The sequence below is a fragment of the Pongo abelii genome, chromosome 16, assembly GCF_028885655.2.
Source record: "Pongo abelii isolate AG06213 chromosome 16, NHGRI_mPonAbe1-v2.0_pri, whole genome shotgun sequence".
NCBI classification, from domain to species: Eukaryota; Metazoa; Chordata; class Mammalia; order Primates; family Hominidae; genus Pongo; species Pongo abelii.
The window spans coordinates 79081446-79106108 of record NC_072001.2 but is presented as its reverse complement, the minus strand read 5'-3'; the positions used below and the strand labels follow the sequence as shown (position 1 = coordinate 79106108).

Genomic DNA, 24663 nt, shown 5'->3' with positions numbered 1-24663 from the left:
GACAAGGAAAGCCACTTGCATGATAAGACTACAGGAAATCAGAAGGAATAAAAAGCACAATTTAGTCACCCACTCTCCAGTTGATGGGCAATAAGTTTTTGCTATTTTGAACAGAACTGTTAGGAACATTCCTTGTACATGTCCCCTGTTTTATATAGGCGAGAATTTCTTTTGGAGGTAGAGTAGAACTCCTGGGCTGGGAGGAGTGTGAATATTCAACCTTATGAGATGGAGCCAAACTGTTTTCCAAAGTGGTCAGATCAGTGTACATTCCCAGCAGCAGTTCTTAAAAGATCTCAGGATCTCTATCTTCTGGTGGTGTCACAAGCAGTCAAAAAGAATGAACAGCAGCTATAAACAACAATGAGGATGAATCTTAACAATATAATATTCAGCAAAAAAAAAAAATCCCATAAGGATGCATACAGCATACTTTATATAACTTGAAAAACAACTGAAAGGAAAATATGTGTATAGGCCAGGCATAGTGGCTCACACCTGTAATCCCAGCACTTTGGGAGGCCAAGGCAGGAGGATCGCTTGAGGCCAGCAGTTCAAGATCAGCCTGGGCAACATAGCAAAACCGTGTCTCTATAAAAACTAGAAAAATTAGCCAGGTGTGGTGGTGCAGGTTTGTAGTCCCAGCTACTTGGGAGGCTGAGGTGGGAGGATCTCTTGAATCCAGGCGTTTGAGGTTACAGTGAGTTGAGATTGCGCCATTGTACTCCAGCCTGGGCAACAGGAGATTCTGTCTCTTAAAATAATAATAATAAGCAAATAAGTAAAAATTTTAAGAAATGTGTACATATACTTTAGGATTATATAAGGATAAAATAAAAAACTGTATGAAAAAGAACTCTAGGGGAAGAGAGACATCCATACACACATTCAATAGCAGCATTATTCGCAATCACCAGAAGTCTATTGCAACCTTTTGGCTATTGGGTTGCAAAAGCAACCCAAGTGTCCATAGATGGATGAATGGATAAATAAAATGTGGTATACACATACAATGGAATATTAAATTATATTCAATATATATTAAATAATATATTTAATAGTATTTATTTAATAATATTTAATAATTTAATACTATTTAATAATATTAAAAAAGGAGATTCTGACACATGCTACAGCATGGATTGAAGACATTATGCTAAGTGAAATAAGCCAGGCGCAAAAAGAGAAATACTATATGATTCCACTTGTAGGAGGTATTTAGAGTAGTCAGACTCAGAAATAGAAAGTAAAATGGTGGTTGCCAGCATCTTGGAAGGAGAGGAAAACAGGGAGTTATAAATGGGTGTAGAGTTTCAGTTTCATAAGATGAAAAGAGTTCTTGGAGACTAGTCATAGTAGTGTGAATATACTTAGTACTGAACTGCACACTTAAATTTCATGTCTTGTGTATTTTACCACAATTTTGAAAAGAAAAAAGGAACTCTTAAGGGAACTAGGAACACAAGATTCAGGAAAGTGGTTCCCTGTGGAGGGGGAAGTGATAGGGAGTCCGGAACATGGGGAAGTGCTGTGTTGCCAGCTGTAAGTTGTCAATGTCCTAACTTTAATTTTGCATGGTGTGTTCCCTTTAAAAATAGTGCTTATTACGTTTTTAAAAACAAATAAACATATTAAAATGCTCCTGCATTTTACCAGTGATGAGAATGTGTTTTGAACCTGGGATTAGATCAATCCAATTATCTACACCTGAAGGGAAAAACATTCAACCTCAAAATCCTCTGTAGGAAATTATAAACTGTTTTAAAATTGACAGTTAGGATGTCAACATCTCCCCTAACAACCTCCCTTTGTCACTTTCATAAAGTCCTGACTTAAAGAACCCTTCTTTAAATTACTGCAGATAGAAGAGAGAAGGCTGAACCAGGAAGATCCCCATCTGGGAATTTTAGTCACACTTCTGGCACCCAGCAGAAACAAACAAAGGGAAGCTTGTTCCTTACAGAAAGTTATATTTTTAAAAAATTCAACAAAATACTAAGTTATTAAATAATCCAAGTCACAATTTTGTTGCGAGTTGGACACTCAACATTTCTAATTTTTTAATAAAATTGATTGATCATAAATGTGATAATTGAGTTATTCTGACCCCAATTTGTTGTCAGCTGTTGATTTAACAAGGTTTTGCTCAGGTCTGTTTATCTCACAGGGTCATGAAATATATTTTAGAACTGAAAGTAACTGTAGAGATCATCTTGTCTAAAGATAGCAAATTCTTGGAACATTTGCCACTAGTCCCCAAACCTATGCCCATGGCAGACATTGCTAATCGATAGCAGCATATTTCCCCTACAAGCCTCATCTACCTCAGAATCCTTTCTAACATAGCTTTCCAAGCAACCACTTGATCCAAGCCCATGAGATGAAACCTATTTGGCATTTCTTGATCTAGTACAACCATCTGCTTGTACAAATGGAGAAACAGAGTAAGGAAGTGACGTATCCAAGGTCACACAAGAGACAAAACTCATTAGGGTCTTCTGAGCTCCAGTCCAGTGCCTTTCTCATTACTTTTGAGTCATCCCTTCCTTTGACATAAAACAGATACTCCAGTCATCACAGGAATCCCAGCCTCTGCTGAATCCAGCTCCCAATGTGCAGCCTTATTCATGGACATTTTTCTTTCTGGGATTGCAGGCCTGTCTCTCCCTCTCTGTCCTTTTAGCTGCTACTGCTGCTGGTGGTGAGGGCTTCCATGGAGGAGAAAGCATCGTCCTTATCTTCTGTGAAGCTCCTCTGGCAGCTCCCCAAACAAAGCCCTTTGCAAGTGCACCACAGCACTGCCAGCTTTGGGATGGCTGTAACTCACTGTGTGCTGGTCACCGAGCTCCCCTCCATGGTTGCCTTGTTGACATGGAGCAGGTTCCACTTCATTGCCTGAAATGAATACCCCTCCAAAACCTGCCACTCCATCCCCATACACAAATGACCAGAGCATTCTTTCTCTGAGAAAACCTACAAACTCCAAATTGTTGGACAAATGAGATGGAGACCAAATTGGAAGAGCAGGTAAGCTGGTCTTGATCCATGTGAAATAGCTGTGGAAACAAAACTGAAGACCATTTGGTGCCTTCTGAAATTGGCCTTAATTAAGATGCTTTTATGTAGCTGGAGAAAGGCAGGCAGCAGCTCAGGATCTTTAGTACCACAAAATAATGGAAAGGACTTTAACTTCTGAAAGTGGCATCAGGTACAGGCAAGGCATCATTTTCCTTGAACCATGTGGACATTTTACAACCTCTGGCAAGATGCCTCGATTCAAATTAAAATTCAAGTGGTTTTGGCCAGCCCCTCCTTCAAGTGAGAAGTACATACCTCATCTTAAAGCCATAGGAAAGACATTGGAGAGAACTGATTCAGTCTTCTCATTTTGGACATGAGAAAGAAGGGCACAGATCAGACAGGGACTGGCCATAGGTCACACCTGGGGACTCAGAGCTCAAAGTCAGAGCTCTGCCCTTGATTCAAGGTTCTTCCCCAGTGCCTGTATCGTAACCAGTGGCCCTTGCTCGGGTGCCTGGGAAAGGGACATACCAAACAGTGCCAAGAAACTTGCAACTGAAGGCAGCATCCCCAGGGAACACACCGCTGCTGGTGGTGAAAGGACAGCAAGAGGCCTCGCAATCAGAGGGTGAGAGAGGACAGACCGGAGCTGGAACTGACAAGCCAGCTCTGTGTTAGCATGGTGCTGTTGCCTTGCAGGTATTTTCTTTTAATCATTTCAACAAATCTGGGTGACTAAATCCATTTCATGGATGAGAACACGTAGGCTCAGAAACAGTGAGTAACTTGGCTAAGGTGGCCTCATTAGAAGTTGGCTGTGCCATTTGACCGCAGCTTACTCCCCAGGGCCTGGCCCTTCCTCTCTGACACACACTTAAGGCCACCCTCAGGCCACACAGAGTCCTGCCACTCCCACATGGATGCTGAAGAATCTCAAAGTTAGGTAGAAGTATATTTTATCTTGACACTTCCAAGGAAAGTCTGTGTAAGCAATGAGTTATGGGTAGATGTAAGGACTTTTTATTTTTTGTGGGGGATATTTAATCCCTTTAGGAGAATAAAATGTTCTGAAGCCACTTGATAGTAGCTATTTTTATAGAACTATTCTATTGTAAGGTATTACTTCTAGCTCACTGCCCTACATTTTCTAGAAAAGAAAACTTTGCATTTACTGTTTAAAATGAAATAAATGTTTATTTTTATAAGGTTGATATGGTTTGCATCTGTGTCCCCAGCAATCCATGTTGCGATGTAATCCCCAGTGCTGGTGGTGCGGCCTGGTGGGAGGTGTTTGGATCGTGGGGCTGGATCCCTCATCAGTGGCTTAGCGCCATCCCCTTGGTGATGAGTGAATGAGTTCTTTGAAACCTGGTTGTTTAAAAGTGTGTGGCACCTCCCCTCTATCTTGCTCCCACTCACTCCCTGTGACACGCCTGCTCCCCCTTTGCCTTCTGCCATGATTGTAAGCTCCCTGGGGCTTCTTCAGAAGCAGATGCCAGTGCCATGCTTCCAGTACAGCCTGCAGAACCAGGAGCCAATTAAACCTCTTTTCTTTGTAAATTACCCAGCCTCAGATATTTCTTTATAGCAATGCAAGAATGATCTAATGCAAAGGTGTACTGTTTTGTTTTGTTTTCAAGCTAAAGTACATTGTTTATGCCTTTTTACAAATATGAGGGATATCAGAAACTGGGGAAGTCCCTAAGCCCAGCAAGGGGAAGAATCCTCTATGGCTTCAAGCCTGGGCTCTCCTGCCTATGGGGTTTCACAATGGGAATGGTGCTTGATGCATTCAACTAATACCTTATTTGCAGACATCTGTATAGTTTTCAGCTTTTAAAATATGATCAGCTACATTGTAGCCAGTATTTCCAGTTAAGTCATAGCTGATATGCAACTTTATTTCCTTATAGTAAAATACTAGAAGTTACTGGTCAGATTTAAGATGTTCAATATATATTGACAAATTGCCCTCTAGAAAAATTGCTCCAATTTACCTTTGGACAGCAATTATGAAAGGCTCATTTTTCCAGACTCTCACTCATGTGGTTTGGATCTCTGTTCTCACTAAATCTCATGTTGAATTCTAATCCCTGATGTTGGAGATGGAGCCTGCTGGGAAGTAATTGCATGACAGGAGAAGATTTCCCATAAATGGTTTAGCACATCCCTTGGTACTGTTCTCATGATAGTAAGTGAGTTCTCCACATGGACACCGGAAGGGGAACATCACACTCTGGGGACTGTTGTGCGGTGGGGGGAGGGGGGAAGGATAGCATCAGGAGATATACCTAATGCTAAATGACGAGTTAATGGGTGCAGCACACCAGCATGGCACATGTATACATATGTAACTAACCTGCACATTGTGCACATGTACCCTAAAACTTAAAGTATAATAAAAAAAAAAAGTAAGTGAGTTCTCATGAGATCCAGTCATTTAAAAGTGTGGCACCTGCTCCCTCACTCTCTCTTGCTCCTGTTCCCACCATGTGAGAGGCCTCACTCCCCCTTTGCCTTCCACCATGATTGTAAATTTCCTGAGGCCTTCCCAGAAGCTGAGCAGATGCCAGCATCATGCTTCCTGTACAGCCTGTGGAACCGTGAACCAGTTAAACCTATTTTCTTTAGAAATTCCCCACTCTCAGATATTTGTTTATAGCAATGTGAGAATGGACTAATACACTCACTAATGCTGGGTTTGCTTTTTCTTTTTTATTATTACTAGTGAAATTGAATATTATTTTATATGTTCATTGGCCATTTGTATTTCTTCTTTTCTGAATTGCTGGTATATTTCCTTGACTCATTTTTTCTATTACTGTGTTTGTCTTTTTCCTGTTTGTTGATGAGTACTTTTATATAGTTGGAAAACTCACACTGATATACCTCATTATGTAAAAATCAAAACTTCTGTATGTTACAAAACACCAGAAAAACAAATGAAAAGACAGAAGAAATTATTGAGAAAAACAAATTTGCAATGAATAGAACAATTTTTCTTTATACCTTCTGTGCAGTACTGAGCATCATCCTTAAAAAGTCCTTCATAATCCCCAAGATCATGTAAATATTCTTTTTTTAATGTTTTCTCTTAGTATGTTTATAGTTTTATTTGTTAACATCTTTACAACAACTGGAATTCATTTCTGGCATGAGGCTTAAAGCAGTAATGATTCTAACTTAATTTTTTTCCAGGTAGTTAATTAATTGCTCTAAAAAAACTTATTGAATAATTCTTCTTTGTTCAAGAGGTCTTAATGCCACCTTTATCACACGCTAAAACAATATATTCTTATAAAAATTCAGGTTTGTGGCTGCGCATGGTGGCTCATGTCTGTAATCCCAGCACTTTGGGAGACCGAGGTGGACGGATCATGAGGTCAGGAGTTCAAGACCAGCCTGGACAAGATGGTGAAACCTCATCTCTACTAAAAATACAAAAATTAGGGGGGCATAGTGGCAGGCACCTGTAATCCCAGCTACTCAGGAGGCTGAGGCAGTAGAATTGCTTGAACCCAGGCAGCAGAAGTTGCAGTGAGCCAAGATCACACCACTGCACTCCAGCCTGAGTAATAGAGTGAGACTCTGTCTCAAAAAAAAACAAAAAAAACCTTCAGGTTTGTTTCTGAACTTCCTATCCTGTTCCATGATTTCTGATCTCTTCTGAATTCTAAAGCTGTCCTATTCCAACAAGGGCCCCCAAATTCTCAGAAATAGAGTTTGCATTGCTTCGGCGATCTCTGTTCAAATTCTTATCTCTTATGTTAGACTGTGAGTTCCCTGAGGGAAGGGTCCTGTCTCACTCCTCTGTGTACCCTGAGAGGCTAGTGTGGTATAATGAAGGGAGGGCACAACAGCACCATGGTGAAGTGAGGAAGCCCCAAGATTAGGGGTGCCAGATTGAGCAAAGAAAAGTATAGGATATGCAGTTAACCTACAATATCAGATAAACAGCAAATAGTTTTTTGTATGAGTATATCCCATGCAATGTTTGGGATATACTTATCCTAAAAGTTATCCAGCCATCTCCACTGAAACACATCCTCCTCAGACCTCACACCCCTGCTTAAATGAGATCCAAGCTGGAAAACCAGGAATGCATTTTTTACATGCCAAATGCCACAGCTCAAGTTAGAAGCACCCAACTGACTGGGTGTGAGAGTGGGGAATATGGCCTCCTATGCCTGCAGAGGCAGCTTCCCATGCCAAGAAGGGACTGACTCACTGCTCTTCCTCCATAAGACTCCCTGCCACAACCACTTGCACCATGCGCCATGTCCCTGTCCCATATCCCCATTACCCAGGGGCCTTGAGCCAAGTGGAGCAGGGCAGACACTGCATGATCCCACAGCTGACTGTTCATAGTCTCTAACATTTCCTTCTCTTATAAAAGGAAAACAGGGCACTCCTCTGATGCCATCCAGCATGTGATACATGCCTGGACACATCCAGGAAGCACTCAAGCCATGCTGGGGAGGCAGTCATCCTGTTTCTCATGTTTATCCACACATTTCCCCAGGAGCTACAAGTCTACATGGCCTAGACACTTGGTCCAAATGGCCCCTAGTTTGTGCTAGGCACAGTGCTAAGCATTTGGGTTACAATGATGAACAAAAACTGACCTGGTCCTTGATGTTATGGAGCTTACATTCTAGTAGGGGAGATGGCCATAAATCACATGATCAAAATTTATTTAATTGAAAAAGTATAAAGAGATATAAGAGCATATAGTGAGGGACCTAATCTGATGGGGTGAGTAGTCAACACCCCAAATAAGGGATATTTGAGAAGGCGTTGACTGTCAAAGAGAAGTGTTTCTGGCAGAGAGAATAGCATGTGCAAAGGTCCTGAGGTAGGAGGGAGGGAACCCTCAGGGATCTGAGGTGATTGAGGGAGTGAGAGAGAAAGAACGAAGCAAGAGGTGGCTGCAGAGGCAGGCAGGGGCCAGATCCTGCAGGCCAAGGGTGAGTCAAAGCCATTGCAGAATTTAGCAAGAGAGTGACTTAATAATATTGGGCTTTTAAAGATGAATATGGCTGCAATACCAGAATGGCTGGTTGGAAGAGGCCAAAAAGTGGAAGCTACTGGGAATGTCTGTGTAAGAGCTGATGGTGACCTAGTGGTGGAAATGGGGCAGGAGAGAGGGAGACTGTGCTGGGCTTCATCATGGTTGAATGCAGGAGAGAAAGGAAGTATCAGGGAGATGCTGGCACAACCAGGGAAGACTTTCATCAGCCATTGGGTATGGGGGAGGGTGGTTAACCTGTGGGGAGAAGCAGGGCACTTATCCAGGGTGGAAAAGAGAGAGAGTGAGGAGAAGAAGCAGGAGTAAGAGACCTAAAGCTGAGAACTCAAAGGACCAAGGAGAAGCTACAGGGCCAGCTCACAGAAATGGGGCAGAAGGAACTCACTTGTTGCCCCAGCTTTCTCTCATTTCAGTCTCAAAGAGATCCTGCCGGCTAGGCGGACACTTTCTCCACTTCACAGGGTAACCAACTATGGATCAGATCCTTTCCTAACATCGCAGAGCTGGGACTTGAATGCAAGTCTGTGTAACTACAAAGCCCATACTCTTTGCTCTCTGCCAGGAGCCCCACTCCTGCCCCTGATCCCTGGGCTGATGAGTTATATCGAGGCCTATAGCCAAAATGAAGGCTCAAAGATTCCCCGGCAGGGGAGGAAAGTGGCTGGGTGGGAGGGCTAATTCTCAATTCCTGTAGTTCTCCCAGATCCTGGAGCCTGGGGGAATATGGGGAAACCAAGGCAGACGCAATGTGGAGACAACAAAGGGCAGTATTTCTCTACCCTGGCTGCACAGTGCCATCATCAGGTGAGCTGTGAAAACTCCTGGTGACCGGGCCATCCTCCACCAATTAGCTCAGAAACTCTAGGGTGGGGCTTGGGCATCAGAATGTTTTCAAGCTCTCCAGGTGATGATGCCAAGCTCTCCAGGTGCAGCCAGGTTGAGAACCACGGGCATATCAGCCCCTCTCCTGAGACCCACTCTATCTCAGTCTAGACTCATCTTGGAACGTCCTCCCATAACTGTATTTGGGGCCACACTGCCCAGGATCCCAGCCTAATCTGAGTTTAGGTCCTAATTAAGATCTTTAGAGACCCACGACACTGCAAAATTATTGTGCAGAGCTCTTCTCTTTCTTTTCTTTCTTTCTTTCTTTCATTCTTTCTTCTTTCTTTCATTTTCTTTCTTTCTTTTTTTTTTTTTTTTTTTTTTTTTGAGGCAGGGTTTCTCTCTGTCATCAGGCTGGAGTGTAGAGATGCAATCGCAGCTCACTGCAGCCTCAACTTACCAGCCTCAGATGACTCTCCCACCTCAGTCTCCTGGACAGCTGGGACCACAGGCACATACCACCACATCTGGCTAATTTTTGTATTTTCTGTAGAGATGGGGTTTCACCGTGTTGCCCAGGATGATCTTAAACTCTTGGGCTCAAGTGATCCTCTGCCTCAGCCTCCCAAAGTGCTGGGATTACAGGCATGAGCTACCACACTCAGTTCCCCTTTTGCTTAAGTAATTCTAAATAAAAACAAGACTAAATTATAAAATAAAATTTGACATGGGCATCTTTGGAGAAATGACACAAAACTTCCATGATAGCTGAAATTAAAATATTTATTTTTGGATTTTCTATTGTGTGTGTGTGCACACAGGTACACACTTGTCCTTGGTTGGTGCCCTATGTGTGTACTTGCTCTGTGTATTAGGTTAATCTGCACAGAGTCTGAAGGCACAATTTTCAGTAAATGAAAGCTCTGCATAGCACAATTTCCAAGCAGTTGAAACTGAAGCAGCAGTCTCTTTCTGGGTTTAATTTGAATTAACTTATTATGTCAGAGGTTGCAAATGTTTTTTTGTGAAAAATCAGACCTTGGCGATGACACTGAGCAGTAGGATATAAATAACTCCACAAGCTTAGCGTTCCAGTAATGGAACGCTAAGCATAAATGGGTAAACTGCCAAGATGTACTTGTGCAGGAAACTGACAATTCTCAGCAAGAAATCTTCAGATGAGGCCTGTCACTCTCCAGTGTAACTCTAGGGCCTGCTTAGCAGGGGGACCAGCTTTGGCTGGAAGCTGGGTCAAAAGGGCAACCCTGGGATGGCACCTTCCCATCCCATGGAGGGAGCTCTGTTGGGAACGTGAGACAGACCAAGAAGACTCATCCATTAGGAAAGCGGCCCTTGGCCTGTCCGGTTTTAATGGAGGAGGGTGCTTGGTGCAATGACCACTTCTGATGGAGAAACTAGTTGAAGACATGGGCATTGTCTTTCCCATGTGTGCCCCACTGGGAGCCTAAACTTGATGGGTGAAAATTTCCAAGAGATGAATCAAGAGCGGTACATATGTCTCGGCTGTCCAGGCTGGGATCCTCCCACCACCCCTCGGTCCTGCCCTCTGGAGCCCTTAGCAGGCTGGCAGGAGCCCTTTTTGGGGTCCAGACTTCTGACCAGGATGCCTATGGCTTCCTAACACCCAGGTAGGGCAGCCTAGTGTAAAGATCCTGAAAGCAGGAGAACAGCAATTGATCAAGTGAACCCAAGATATGACTAAAACTGTCTCTGATGACAAAACCTTTGTTGATGAAGAGTCTGGCCCATAGAAAGATGGCCCTGAGCATGGCACCTCTGACCAAATCCGTCACTCTGACCTACTGAGTGTATGAGCCCAGCCTTGCTCACAGTTGGGGCTGGAGGAAGACCTCATGGAGGCCACTTGATAACTGCACTTCCTGTGTGCCTGTCACTGCTGATTCCACCCACACCATCCTCTGCCCCAGCCAGCCCAGCCCTGCCATGCCCTGCCATTACAGTCCGGGCTCTTTGGATGTGAGTGACAGAAAATTCACTCAAGTTGGCTTAGGCAAGAAGGGAAGCTCATTGGTCAGTAAGTTAGCCATGGGTAAGACAGGGAACAGTTGGGCCTCAGGAATACCTGGACTCAGAATCACCAGCGCTGTTAGGATTTGCAGGCTCCTTCCCTTTTCTCTGTCTCCACCTCAGTCTGCAGATCAGTTTTGTGCTCTCAGAGCAACTCTCCCCACAAGGTTAGAGTCAGGCTGTTGGCACCATGAGGCTTCCGCCTTACTGGCTTTGGCCCCCAAGAAAGGATGGGGCTCCCCTCTATTAGTTCCTATTCAGAAAATTCCAGAAGAGTTTCTGCTTGGTCTGGTCTGGGTTGGCTGAGTAGCTGGGACACTAAAACTGCCAAGCCCTCTAGTGTCATGTGGTTGAAGTAGGGCAGGGAGATGTATTAGTCAATTCGGTGTACCTTGCCAAAATACCACAGACTGGGTGGCTTAAACCACAAATGTTTATTTCTCACAGTTCTGGAGGCTGGGAAATCCAAGACCAAAGTGCCGGCAAGGTAGGTTTCATTCTGAGGCCTCTTCTCTTGGCCCATAGGTGGCTGCCATATTGTGTGCTCACGTGACCTCTTCTTTGTATTTGTGCAGAGAGAGAGTGAGTGCACTCTCTGGTGTCTCATCTTATAAGGATACTAATCCTACTGAATCAGGGCCCCACCCTTAGGACCTCATTTAACCTTAATGACTTCCTGAGAGGCCTCATCTCCAAATGCAGCCATACAGAGGGTTAGGGCTTCAACATATGAATTTGGAGGAGACAGAGACACTCAGTCCATGAAGAGAAGAAAAGCTATTCAAGAAAAAAGGGGTGCAGTGGCCAGAAAAGGGGGCAGACAAAACTACAGATGCTCTCCCCATTTCCCCCAATACACAACAAACACACACACACACACACACACACACACACACACACAGCTCTGCCTTTGTCCCTTCCCCACAAGGCCACTCCCCACCCCATGATTATTTACCTCCCTCCTATCCTGCTCTCTGGAGCTGCCCCTTCCCCTAAGTTGTCCTGTGGCTCACTGATTGCTGCATACAGGTAGGTGCGTGTAAATGTAGTTGGGGCTGGGGGCCTCCTGGACCATGTGTGTCCTGAGCCCCACCATGGGACTAGGCAGGAAGTGGGTCTCACCCATGTCTCCTGTCCTCAGGCAGAGCCTAGCCCTGGGATATGAGCTCAGAGGGTGCTGCAGCTTTGTTGGATTCACCTCAGGCCCCCTTTCTCCCCATCCACTTATAAGGTTCCCAGGGCCTTGATACCTCTGTCCTTGGAAGAAAAGAATGTGATTACCCAGCTCACTCAAACCTGCTCGTGGCTTCCCACAATAGAAGGACATAATTTTCTAATTCAAAAGAGTCTACCAAGTGACTAGCACAGTGAATGAAGAAAGACCTACAGCAAGGCACAGCATTGGGAAATTCCAGAAAACTAAGGATAGAGAGAAAATCCTAATATCTTCCAGAGAGAGAAGACAGGTGATATGTAAAGAGCCAAGACTCCGCATGACATGGACTTTTTCCCAACAACACTGGGAACTAGAAAATAATAGAGCAATATTTCCCAATGTGAGGAGAAGTTACATTTAAATTAGAGCATTACATCCAGCCAAACTAGTAATCAGAAGTTGGGGTAGAACAATGACATTCTAAAATATGTGAGGGTCAAAAGCTTGGCTTCCATTCACTCTTTCTCAGGAAGCCACTGGAAAATGTGCTGCAACACAGTGAGAGAGTAAAACAGGAAAAAAGAAGATCTGGGGCCAAGGAACAGGAGATGCACACAGAAGAGGCAGGAGGAAATTCACACGATGGTGCAGAGACGTGCCAGGACGCCAGCCGTGTCATGGGCTGAGAGCCGAGTCCAGATTGGAGCAGAAGGATGGAGGGCAAGGGAGAGAGGGAAGCCTCCAGGAAAATAACAGGGCTGATACAGTATCTGGTGTTTCTTAGTTTTTGGATCATTATCACTAGGCATTTGATAAATCAGTTGGAGCATCTGAAAAGAAAATAGTAGGTGGGCCTGAAGTGGTGACTCACACCTGTAATCCCAGCACTTTGGGAGGCTGAGGTGGGCAGATCAAGAGGTCAGGAGTTCAAGATCAGCCTGGCCAATATGGTGAAACTCCATCTCTACTAAAAAATACAAAAGTTAGCCAGGCGTGGTGGCATGCGCCTGTAGTCCCAGCTACTTAGGAATTTGAGGGAGGAGAATCACTTGAATCCAGGACTTGGAGTTGCAGTGAGCTGAGATTGTGCCACTGCACTCCAGCCTGGGTGACAGAGTGAGACTCTGTCTCAAAAAAAAAAAAAAAAAAAAAAAAAGTAGGTAATAGGTACAAAAACATATAAGCAAATGAAGGAAAAAAATACAAAGCAATTATTAACTCTGAGGGGAAAAAAAAGGAAAGAAATTAGACAATTTCAGTGCAGGAGTTGGGTTAGGGAACAATATTTAGATAGCTACAAGAATGTAAATGCTTTTGATTTCATAAGACTATGATCCAATCAAACTGGTAGATTGGAAGCAAGGAAATTGTTAAGACCTCATAAGGGAGGTAAGCCCTATACTGAGCTATACCAGGAGGTAGACACATACTGAAGAAAACAAATCAAGAAATAGCAACAAAAACATTATTTAGAAATATGATGATAAATACCAGAGGAAATAGCAAAATGAGTTTAAAGTGATGGCCTCTGGGAATTAGGACTCAATGCAAGAAAGGAAAGGGCAGAGGAAATGCTTTTTGATATAAGCCTTTTATTACCATTTTGTTCTTTTTTTCTTCTTTTTTTGTTTTACCGAGGATTTCTTGCTCAAGATACCATTTTGTTCTTAACTCTGTGTATGTAGTACTTTGATCGGAATTAAATAGAATCTTACAAATTCTGGAGATCTATTGTACAGCATGATGACTATAGTTAATAATAATGTATACTCTAAAATTGCTGAGAGTTGATTTTTTGTTTTTATTATTATTTTTAATTGATACATAATAATTGTACTTGTTTATGGGGTACAGTATAATATTTTTATATATGTATACAATGTATAATGATCAAATCAGGGTATTAGCATCTCCACCACCTCAAACATTTATCATTTCTTTGTTCTGGGAGCATTCAAAATCCACTCTTCTAGCTACTTGAAAATATATAATACATTGTCATAAATTATAGTCACCCTATAGTGCTAAAGAAACTAGAACTATTCCTCCTATCTAGCTGTATTCTTTTTTTTTTTTTTTTTCAGACAGGGTCTCACTCTGTCCCCTAGGCTGGAGTGCAGTGGTGCAATCACAGCTCACTGCAGCCTTGACCTCTCTAGCCCTCCCGAGTAGCTAAAAATGCATGGCGAATTTTTAAATTTTTTGCAGAGATGGGAATCTCCCTATGTTCCCCAGGCTGGTCTCAAGCTCCTAGGTTCAAGTGGTCCTCCCACCTCAGCCTCTGAAAGTGCTGGGATGATAGGCATGAGCCACCGAACTCAGCCATGTACTTTTTTTTTTTTTTTTTTGACAGAATCTCACTCTATCTCCCAGGGTGGTGGAGTGCAGTGGCACAATCTTGGCTCACTGCAACTTCTGCCTCCTGGGTTCAAGCAGTATTCATGCCTCAGCCTCTCAAGTAGCTGGGATTACAGGCATGAGCCACCACGCCCAGCTAATTTTTGTATTTTTCACGGAGACGGGGTTTCACCATATTGGCCAGGCTGGTCTTGAATTCCTGACCTCAGGTGATCTGCCTTGGCCTCCCAAAGTGCTGGGATTACAGGCATGAGCCACCGCGCCCGGCCCAGCCATGTACTCTTGTATCTGTTAACCTGTTAGCCAGCCTTTGGCTACTCTCTCCCGCTTATCTTTCCTCACTGCTAGTAAACACTATTCTAAGCAAATACATCTTAAATATTCTTACCACAATAATAATAATAATAGTAAGTTGTGATGTGATGGAAATGTTAATTAACTTGATTTAATAATTTTATAATGTATGCATACATCAAAACACCGCATTGAATACTGTAACTGTACACAATTTTTATTTATCAATTATACTTTAATAATGTTGGAGGAAGAATTGAGTATAATGTTAAAACAAAAAACAATTGCAAAACCTATAGAAAATCATTAGGCTGGGCACAGTGGCTCACACCTGTAATCTCAGCACTTTGAGAGGCTGATGTGGGTGGATCACCTGAGGTCAGGAGTTCAAGACCAGCCTGACTAATATGGTGAAACCCCATCTCTACTAAAAACACAAAAATTAGCCGGGTGTGGTGGCAGGCACCTGTAGTTCCAGCTACTTGGGAGGCTGAGACAGGAGAATCTCTTGAACCCGGGAGGCAGAGGTTTCAGTGAGCCGAGATTGTACCACTGCACTCCACTCCAGCCTGGGGGACAGAGCAAGACTCCATCTCAAAAAAATAAAATAAAATAAAATAAATAAGAAAATCATTAATCTAGTCCAGACCAGTCTTTTATAGATGAGGTCACTGAAGTGCAGAGAGGTGAACTGACTTTTCTTCTCTTACACAGCAAGTCACTGGCAGAGCTTGACCTGAAACCCAAAGCCAAGCATTTCCTATTACCTCCAGGTCCTTCAGTCCAGCCCTCCCAGGGCTCTGCCTTGGGAATTGGTATTGGTGACAAAGGGAATAGAGAGGAACATGCATAGAGCTCTCCATTTAGATTGACATATTCACACTGTGCCAGGGCATCAGCAAGAAACAGTGCAAGCTCCAAGAGTACTCGCCCCAACCTTTTCCCCCCTCCCCATCCTCTCTCATAACCAACTTCAGCTAAAAGGTCTGAGAAGAAAAGGGAATCTTAGATGACTCTCACTAGGGTGTAAATGACTCCCACGATGATTTTTATTTTATCAAGACATAAATCTAAAAACAGTTTGATGGATAGGATGCCAGGCAATAGGATGAAGACAGATAGGGAAACTGCCTGGGGTCATGAAGAAGGTGGAGGCACTGAGGCCCTGAGTAATTTCATAAAGAGCACCTTAGCAAATGTCCAGCACCATGATTTCTCATCTTCACTACCCAGGACACAGAAGTCCCCACGTTCTGACAGATTTTATCAGACAAATTGCACTCGGTCATGCTTCATTCATTTTCCTCGGAGAGTTCCCACGTTACATAAAATTGAGATAATCTCCCCCCTCCCCATCACCCCCATGAAGACATTCTATGTTTCTGTTTGCAATACAGTCTTATATGTATTGATATTAGATTTTCATGGTGCTCTTTGTATTTTGCAACTATTGCTCAAGCTGGAGACCCAAAAAGAGCACTAGCTTTAGAATCAAAGACCCCTGGGTTCCAGTTTCAGCTGAGAGACTGTGAGCACACCGCCAGCCCACTCTGATCCTGTCTCCTAGTTGTATAATCACCTATTTCCCACCAATTGCGAGGCTGGAGATAAAAGTGCCCACTCTGGCCAGTACATAGTAGGAGCTTAGTAAGCTTAAGCTCTCTTGCTTCCCCACTACCCTAAAGTGTTAGTGGAAAGACAGAGATGTGGGGAATGGCACCTAGGAGGCTCCAGCTGTATGCTTCACAATCCTACCAATGAAAAATCTGAATTAGGCTTCAGTTTCCTGTCTACAAAATGAGAAAGAACAGGAGTGGGTAGGAAGAGGAGGAGCTTGGCCTTGTTGGTTTAAGCTGGGCTCATCTGATTCTGTAACGCGGGCTTCACTGCAGGGTCCAGCCCACTCCCCAGCCAGGGCTTCGCGTGCTCTGAATGTCTTTTGGCCAAGTCCAAAGCTGTCCAAGGTGGCGGTGGGGATGTGGGGTGGTGGGTAGTGGGGTGGAGAGAAGCAGTTCCCCCATATAACCTGCAGGTGGCACCAGAGCAGCGCGGGAGCCGAGAGTTCCGCTCCAGCCTTCCTGGAGACCCGGGCAGGGCGGGGTAGGGCGAGGCAGAGGTGGTGCACGCGGCTGAGGTGGTGCACGCCGCTCAGCTGGGCAGCGGCATAAGCGCGACTGCAGATCAGTCCACACCGTTTAAAATCAACACAAAAGTCTCCTGGCTAATTTCCTCTCTTCAATAGGGTGATCATATGCTTTGTCATCCAAATCCAGACACTTCGGAGAGTGAAAGGGGGCACTATAATAATTGCACCAGGACAGCAGACATAACCTTAGCTGTACCTTGCAAACGAGAACATATGGTCACCCTACCCTCAGGTCACTTTTTCCTCCTTGTTTCCATTCTTTCTTTTAAATTTTTTTTTTCTTTTTAAACACACAGTATTCTTTTTCCCTAAGCACCGCTGTCTTTGAAAATGCCTTTGCATTTGGGATATTTTCGACCATGCAACATCTGTTTTCGCATCTTGAGTCTGAACAGTCTCTCTGAACCCACCCCAAAGGCTGGTTTTAGCTTCCAGTCGGAAGACTCTGTTCTCTGGCTTACCATCCCCATGACTCAAGAATTAAAGATGTCAGACCTGGAACAGTAGCCCTTATCTCAACTTTGTTTACTCTTTGCTAAATTTATTCCTGTAATTTTGTGCTGAGTGCTCATGTCCTTTATCTCTTTGAATTTACGTAAATTAGTTTATCAAATTGCAAGTAGACAAGTCCCATTAAGCAGGATTCTTATATTTTCAAGATCATCTCATTACCCCATTCAACCCCAAATTAGTATGCCATTTATCCCCTTGTTTCTGAACCCTCTTCACTTAATAGTCTCATAAACATCCATCCGTCGCAAAAAGGACTTGAACTTTTCTTACTTCCATTTTTAGTTGATTCATTGCGATCCAAGTAATAATTTGTCTGGGGGAGTGATTAGTAGAGAATTGTGCTCTTAAATTTAGTTTTATAGTTGGATTCTGCTAGTTAATATCTCTCTCTCTGTCATTCTCACATTGCAACAAATGACTATGGGTTTCTGTCTTAACCTAAAATCTAGGTTAGAAATTTGATCTTATCTGAATAAGATATTAATAGATAATGTGAGACTTTTAAAATTTACTGAAACGTTTCTCAGCTAAGAATGACAACTCATGGTCACAAATATGTATGTAAGCAAGCAGAAAATTGAGCTTTAAATATATAAACTCTTAAAATATCATGTTTAGAGACAATTTTTTTTCTTTTCTAGTAAAGTATATTTGCTATTGTTGGAATGATTGTGTCTCCTCCAAAATTCATGTTGGAACTTATACCCCAATGTGATAGCATTAGGAGGTGGAGTCTTTAGGAGATGACTAAGTCGTGAGGGAGGAGCCCCCTCATGAATGGGATTAGTGACCTTATGAAAGGCCTTGAGGGAGCTACCTAGCTCGGTTTTCTTCTTTTGCTGTTCTGTCCTTTCCACCATGTTGGGACACAGCATTCCTCACCTCTGGAGGACTCAGCATTCAAGGTGCCATCCTGGAAGCAGACAGCAGCCCTCGCTAGACTACAAACCTGCTAGCACTTTGATCTTGGACTTCTCACCCACCAGAACTGTGAGAAATACGTTTTTGTTCTTTACACATTACCCAATCTCAGATATTCTGTTACAGCAGCACAAATGGATTAAGACAGTATCTTGCATACAGCGAGGTGCATATACCTTAAGCTACAACTCTGTACTACTTACATATGTGCACACTCATGTAACAACCACTCAGCTCAAGATACAGAATGTTCCCATCAGCACAGAGGGCTCCCTCTTGCCCCTTCTCAATTGCTGTCCCCGCAAAGTTATCCAGGATCCTGACCTCTGTCACCATGGATTAGTTTCGCCTGTTCTTGAGCTTCATATAAATGGAGTCATTCAGTGTGTGCACGTTTGTGGCTGGCTTCTTTCATTCAACATAATCCTGTGAGATTTAGCCATGTTTGGGTACTGGTAGTTGTTTATTTTTCTGGTTGTGTAGTTTTTCATATTTTATTTATTACCCTTCTATTTTTGTCTCTAACTCAGTGTCTTGTGGGGTCTATTGATCCTTTTTAGCCAGATTGATATTAAACATCTTCTTATCAATGGAGCTTAGGACATTTTTAGAAAACAAAAGCCTAATAAACCCAAGACCCCCAATCTTAAGCCAAGTTTCCTTCTCACGCCTGCTTCAGTTGCTCTTCTTCATGTGGTATTTTTTTCCTTCCCAAAACTGATGGAAATTAAGAAACCCAAAAGCTCTTCATCAAGTTATCAGCTTAGGGATGCTTGTCATCTGAATAACAGGGTAGATATTTATAATCTGAAATGTTAAAATAACTATAGCAAACACTTACATAGCACTGATTGCTTTTCAAAGTGCTTTACATATATTATTTTCCTCAAAACAACTCTGAAATAGACACTAATATTGTCATCCCCTCATTTTAGATGGGGAAATTGAGGCACAGGGAGACCACGTAACTTTCCCAAGGTGGTAGAGCCAGGACTTGAACCTGTGTTTTCTGGTTTTAGAGCCTGCACCCTTCCCCACCACACCATATTGGGTAGCATGATACTTCATGTGGTTAAAGTGTTTTCTTCTATTTACTTGGGAGCATTTTCTGAATAATTTGAATCTTATAAATTAGCTTCAAATAATATAAGCAAATTGAAATGGAAGATTTAATATAGAATGTGCAGCATTCATGAATAAATTATAAGACTCCCCGGTTTTAAGTAATAATTATTTGCTTATCTTGTGACTTTTGTCGGCAGGGCTGTAATGTGCTCACCTCATTTTCCTTCTCTTCCAAAGGAGGAGATGGGCTCAGAGATAGGCACAATTTATCATAAAGTCTCATCACACTTTCCCTCACCATCTGGAAGCTGGAGCTAGGTTTGTGAAATCTTGGTTGAGAAAGAGTTGAATGCCACTTGTAGCATAGTGAGTTTCAGAAAGATAGTTTTATTTGCTAGTTCTGTTGCATAGGGTCCTGCAAGTTTTGGCAATTAACATATATGACCAACAGTTTTCTCACAAAGATTATCAGGGTTCTAGAAGAAATTATCTTCCAGTTTTATCCTGCTGCTAGTCCTATATTTCTTTATATAAGAACTAATTAATTCTTTGTCACTTTTCATTAGACATTTCTCTGCCTCTTTATGCTGTGCTTTATGTCTCTTTGTGCCCAGCCCCAGGTTTTTCCTTCTAACTGCAAGATTATTGAAATTTTCTCTCTCTCTCTCAAACTCCCAGGCTCAAGTGATCCTCCCCCGTCGACCTCCTGTGTAGCTGGCATTACAGGTGTGCACCGCTGCACACTGCTGATTTTCTCTCTCTCTCCTTTTTGAGATGGAATCTCACTCTGTTGCCCAGGCTGGAGTGCAGTGGTGCAATCTCGTCTCACTGCAACCTTCACCTCCCTGGTTCAAGCAATCCTGAGTAGCTGAGTTTACAGGTGCATGCCACCATGTCCAGATAATTTTTTTGCATTTTTAGTAGAGATGGAGTTTCACCATGTTGGCCAGAATGGTCTTGAACTCCTGACTTCAGGCAATCCGCTCACCTTAGCCTTCCAAAGTGCTGGGATTACAGGTGTGAGCCACTGCACCTGGCCAATTTTCTCTTTAACTTTCCCCATGAGCATGTGTACACACACACACAAACATGCATATAGACACCCAGACATCCACATGTATACACAAACACACATACAGAGACATACACATATCTACACATACTTATTAGATATACATTTACACACACCAACACAGACATGCACACACACGTACACACCTTCCTTTCACCTTCTTCACAGGACTCAGTGTTCTTAGAGAATGGAAAGAGTATTGCACCATGAGTCAAAGATATACTGTGCAACTTTGCCCAAGTGTCTTTTCTTTTGAGATCTCATTTATAATAATAAACATCCTTACCCACCAATTAGGGTTATTTTGAAGATAAAATAGAAAGGTTGAATAACAGAATGATGGCATGTCATATAGTTAAAAAAAATAAAGAAAAACATTAACCTGACCAAAAAGAGATCTGGTCTTTGTCCTAGACTCCTGGGAGGTAACTGTCAACATGTAATACCTGATAGGAATATCTTTGCCTGGGGATCTTGGCTCATGATGGATAGCCTAATAATAAGATTTAGGGTGGGGACTAGCCAGGGCAATAAAACAACTATGTGATTTAGAGTCTGGGCTTTAGGTCACTCCTGGAAGGACTGGAGACTGGAAACTGAGAGCAGCCACATGGACAATCAAGCATGCCTCTGTGATGAAGTTCCAGTAAAAACCCTGAACACCAAGGCTTGAGGGAGCCTCACTGGCTGGGAATACTCCATGTGTATTGGCACATAGCAAAGCCGGGAGGGTAATGCACTCTGACTGCATGGGGAAGGGATAATGGACACTCCATGCCTGCTGCCCTCCTGGACTCAGCCCTATGCCTTTCTTCCCCTGGCTGATTTTAATCTGTCTCCTTTCCATGTAATCAAGCCGTAACTATGAGTATAACAGCCTTCTGTGAGTTCTAGCCAATTCTTAGAGGTAAGTAAGCAGAGCTCATCTACTGCCTGCTTGAAAAAACTATTTAAAAATCCCTAAACTGAAGAAGGCCAGAGCTCTCATGAATCTGACCCAACAGATTTTGAAGCCAAAGCTGAGGGCATTGGAAGCCAGAGCCAGGCCAGACAGAGATGAGGCTCCTGGGAGGGAACAGGTGCAGTCCTGCTCAGGCTGCAGTGTCCCTGGGCTACAGCTGGACAAGGACTCCCTCTGGGTCACAGCTTCTAGGGACAGAATTTGGGGTAGTTTCACTGTCTGATTTGTAGGACTTTGGTGATGAACTCAGCTGGGAAACTGTGTGGTAATGGGAAGTGAATAGTTTTGCTTTTTTAAATCATCTACCTCCTGTATGCTTGGATCCACATGGGAACTCAGTGTGGAAATTGCCTTCGAACAGCCTAAGCCTGAACTGTGGGCCATGTGTCCAGTTTCCTGGCCACCAGCTTTGTTCACTCCTCACCCCTACCCATCACTGATGCCAGATCCATCCTCCCAAATATCCTTTCATCATGTTACCCTCCCCACCACCTCATGGCACCTTCTACACAACAGGAAATGCCTCCCACCTCAGCCTGGCATTCAAGGTTCTTTCTGATGTGGCCACCTCTCACCACCCCACCACATCTCCCTGTGGGCCCTGCCTAATTGGATCAATTTTTCCTATCCATGAGCTGAACTTTCCCACCTCCATACTGTTGCTTACACTGTGACCTTCCTCTGAATGTTCTCTTCCTCCCTCTCCCCAAGTCCAAATGCAATAGACTGAATTGTGTCTCCTCAAAATTCATACATTGGAGCCCTAACCCACTATATGATTGTATTTTAAAATAGGGCTATTAGGAGGTAATTAAAGTGAAGTGAGGGAGGGGGGGCAGAGCAAGATGGCTGAATAGTAGTCTCTACCAATCATTCCCCCTGCAGGAAAATCAAATTTAATGACTCTTCACCAGAAAACCATCATCATAAGAACCAAAAATCAGGCGAGGACTCACAGTACCTGGGTTTAACTTCATGTTGCTGAAAGAGGCATTGAAGAGGGTAGGAGAGACAGCCTTGAAACACCAATATGACCCTTCCCCCTCCCCCAGCAGTGGTCACTGTGGTGCTGAGAATCTGTGCACCTGGGGGAGGGAGAATGCAGCAACTGTGAGACTCTGTCTTGAACTCAGTGCTGCCCTGTCACAGCAGAAAGTGAAACCAGGTGGAACTCATGTGACACCTGCCCATGAAGGGAGCATTTAGACCAGCCCTACCCAGAGGGATTCACCCATCCCAGTAGTTAGAAGGCTTGAGGCTTGGGTTTTGACGAGCCTTGGCATGGCAGGCTATTATGCCCTGGGGCCCTAAATACACTTGAAAGGCAGTCTAGACCATAAGGACTTCAGCTCCTAGGCACATCCTAATGCCATGCTGGGCTCAGAGCCAGTGGACTCAGGGGGCACACGACCTAGAGAGACACCAGCCAGGGCAGCCAAGGGAGTGTTTGCACCACCCCTCCCCCAACCCCAGGCAGTGCAGCTTGCAACAACTAAACTGACTTCTTCCTTTTGCTTGAGGAGAGGAGGGGAAAGAGCAAAGAGGACTTTGTCTTATGTCTTGGATAGCAGCTCAGCCACAATAGGACAGAGCACCTGTCAGAGTTGAGAGGCCCCCATTCCAGGACCTAGCTCCTGAATTACCTTTCTAGATACACCCTGGACTAGAAAGGAATCTTCTGCCCTAAAGGAAAGAACCCAGTCCTGGCAAGATTCATAACCTGCTGACTCAAGAACCTTGGGCCCTGAATAGCCAACAACAGTGATACCCAGGTAGTATGTTATGGGTCTGGAGTAAGGCTCTGAGACTTGCTGGCTTCAGGTGAGACCCAGCACATTCCCAGCTATGGTGGCTGTGGTGAGAAATTTCTTCTGCTTGAGAAAAGCAGAGGGAAATGTAAAAGGGACTTTGTTTTGCAGCTTACATACCTGCCTGGCCACAATGGGATAGACAGCACCAAATGGGCTCTTGTGGTCACTGATTCTAGGCCTTGGCTATTAGACAGCATTTCTGGACCTGCCCTGGGTCAGAGGGGAGCCCAATGCTTTGAAAGGTGAGTCCCAGGCCTGGAAGCATTCACCACAAGTGACTTAAGAGCCCTTGGGCCCTAAGTGAACATCGACAGTAGCCTGGCAGTACTCCCTGTGGGCCTGTGGTGTTGTGGCCACAGGGTGAGGCTCCTCTGCCTGTGGAAAGGGAAAGGCAGAGTGGGAAGGACTTTGTCTCATGGTTTCGGTGTCTGCTCGGCTGCCTTAGAATAAGGCACCAGGTAAATTTCTAAAGTTTTTGACTGCAGTCCCTGGCTCCCAGACAGCATCTCTGGACCCGCCAGGGCCTGAGGGAACTTGTTGCCCTGAAGGGAAAGACACAAGCCTGGCTGGCTTTGCCACCTGCTGACGGTACAGCCCCAGGGCCTCAAGTGAACATAGGCGATAGCCAGGTAGTGTTGACAGTGGGCCCTGAGACCCAGTGCTTTGCTGGCTTTAGGTCTGACCCAGTGCAGTCCCAGTGGTGGTGGCCATAGGGATGTTGTGTCAGCCCACCCCCAGCTCCAAGTGGTTCAGCAGAGAGAGAGAGAGAAAGAGAGAGAGAGAGATGGGGCGCCGCAGAGACAGAGACAGAGAGACAGAGACAGCGACTGTTTTTTGGAGAGAAATTACAGGTAGAGAATAAGAGTCTCTACTTCCTGGTAGCTCAGAAAATTCTTCCAGATCTTATCTGAGACCACCAAGGCAGTTCCTCTATGAGTCTGCAAGAACCATAGCATAACTGGGCTTGGAGTGTCCCCTAATAAAGATACAGTTTAGATCACAACACCCACATCCTTTCAAATACCTGGAAAGCCTTCCCAAGGGTGGGTACAAACAAGCCCAGGCTGAGAAGATGGTGGCAGCTTGAAATCAGCCATGGAATATTTGCACCACCGAAAATGGCAAACACTACAGAACAGACTTCTGTTCCCTCCCCGACAGAGAGCCCCTTGTGTAACAACAGCACACCACTGCCCCTTCCCTGAGCAGAGCACTGTGTGTTGCAGCAGAGTGGGGGTGGGTGTCTTCTCCCTTGGGCTACAGAGTACACATTTTTTTCCTCAGCACATGGATCATTCTCAAGGATAAACCATATCTTAGATCACACAATACATCTTAAAATATTAGAAAAAAATGAAATAATATCAAACATCTTCTCTGATCACAATGGAATAAAACTAGAAGTCAGTAACAAGAGAAATGTTGGAAACTATACAAACACA

General features: G+C 43.9%; 1 protein-coding gene across 2 annotated transcripts in view; it reads right to left on the bottom strand.

Moving 5' to 3' along the window:
* Positions 1-498: 498 nt before the first annotated feature.
* LOC100443202 (golgin subfamily A member 6D) overlaps positions 499-24663 on the bottom strand; it is a 43272-nt gene continuing 19107 nt past the window's right edge. Inside the window, exon 17 of one of the 2 annotated variants that reach the window (XM_063716243.1) lies at positions 499-754. In XM_063716243.1, coding sequence (XP_063572313.1) covers positions 696-754 — 59 coding nt within the window. In that variant the 3' untranslated portion in view covers positions 499-695. Of the gene's footprint in view, positions 755-14955; positions 15469-24663 lie in introns of those variants that run through there. The other variant, XM_063716242.1, reaches the window with a different exon arrangement.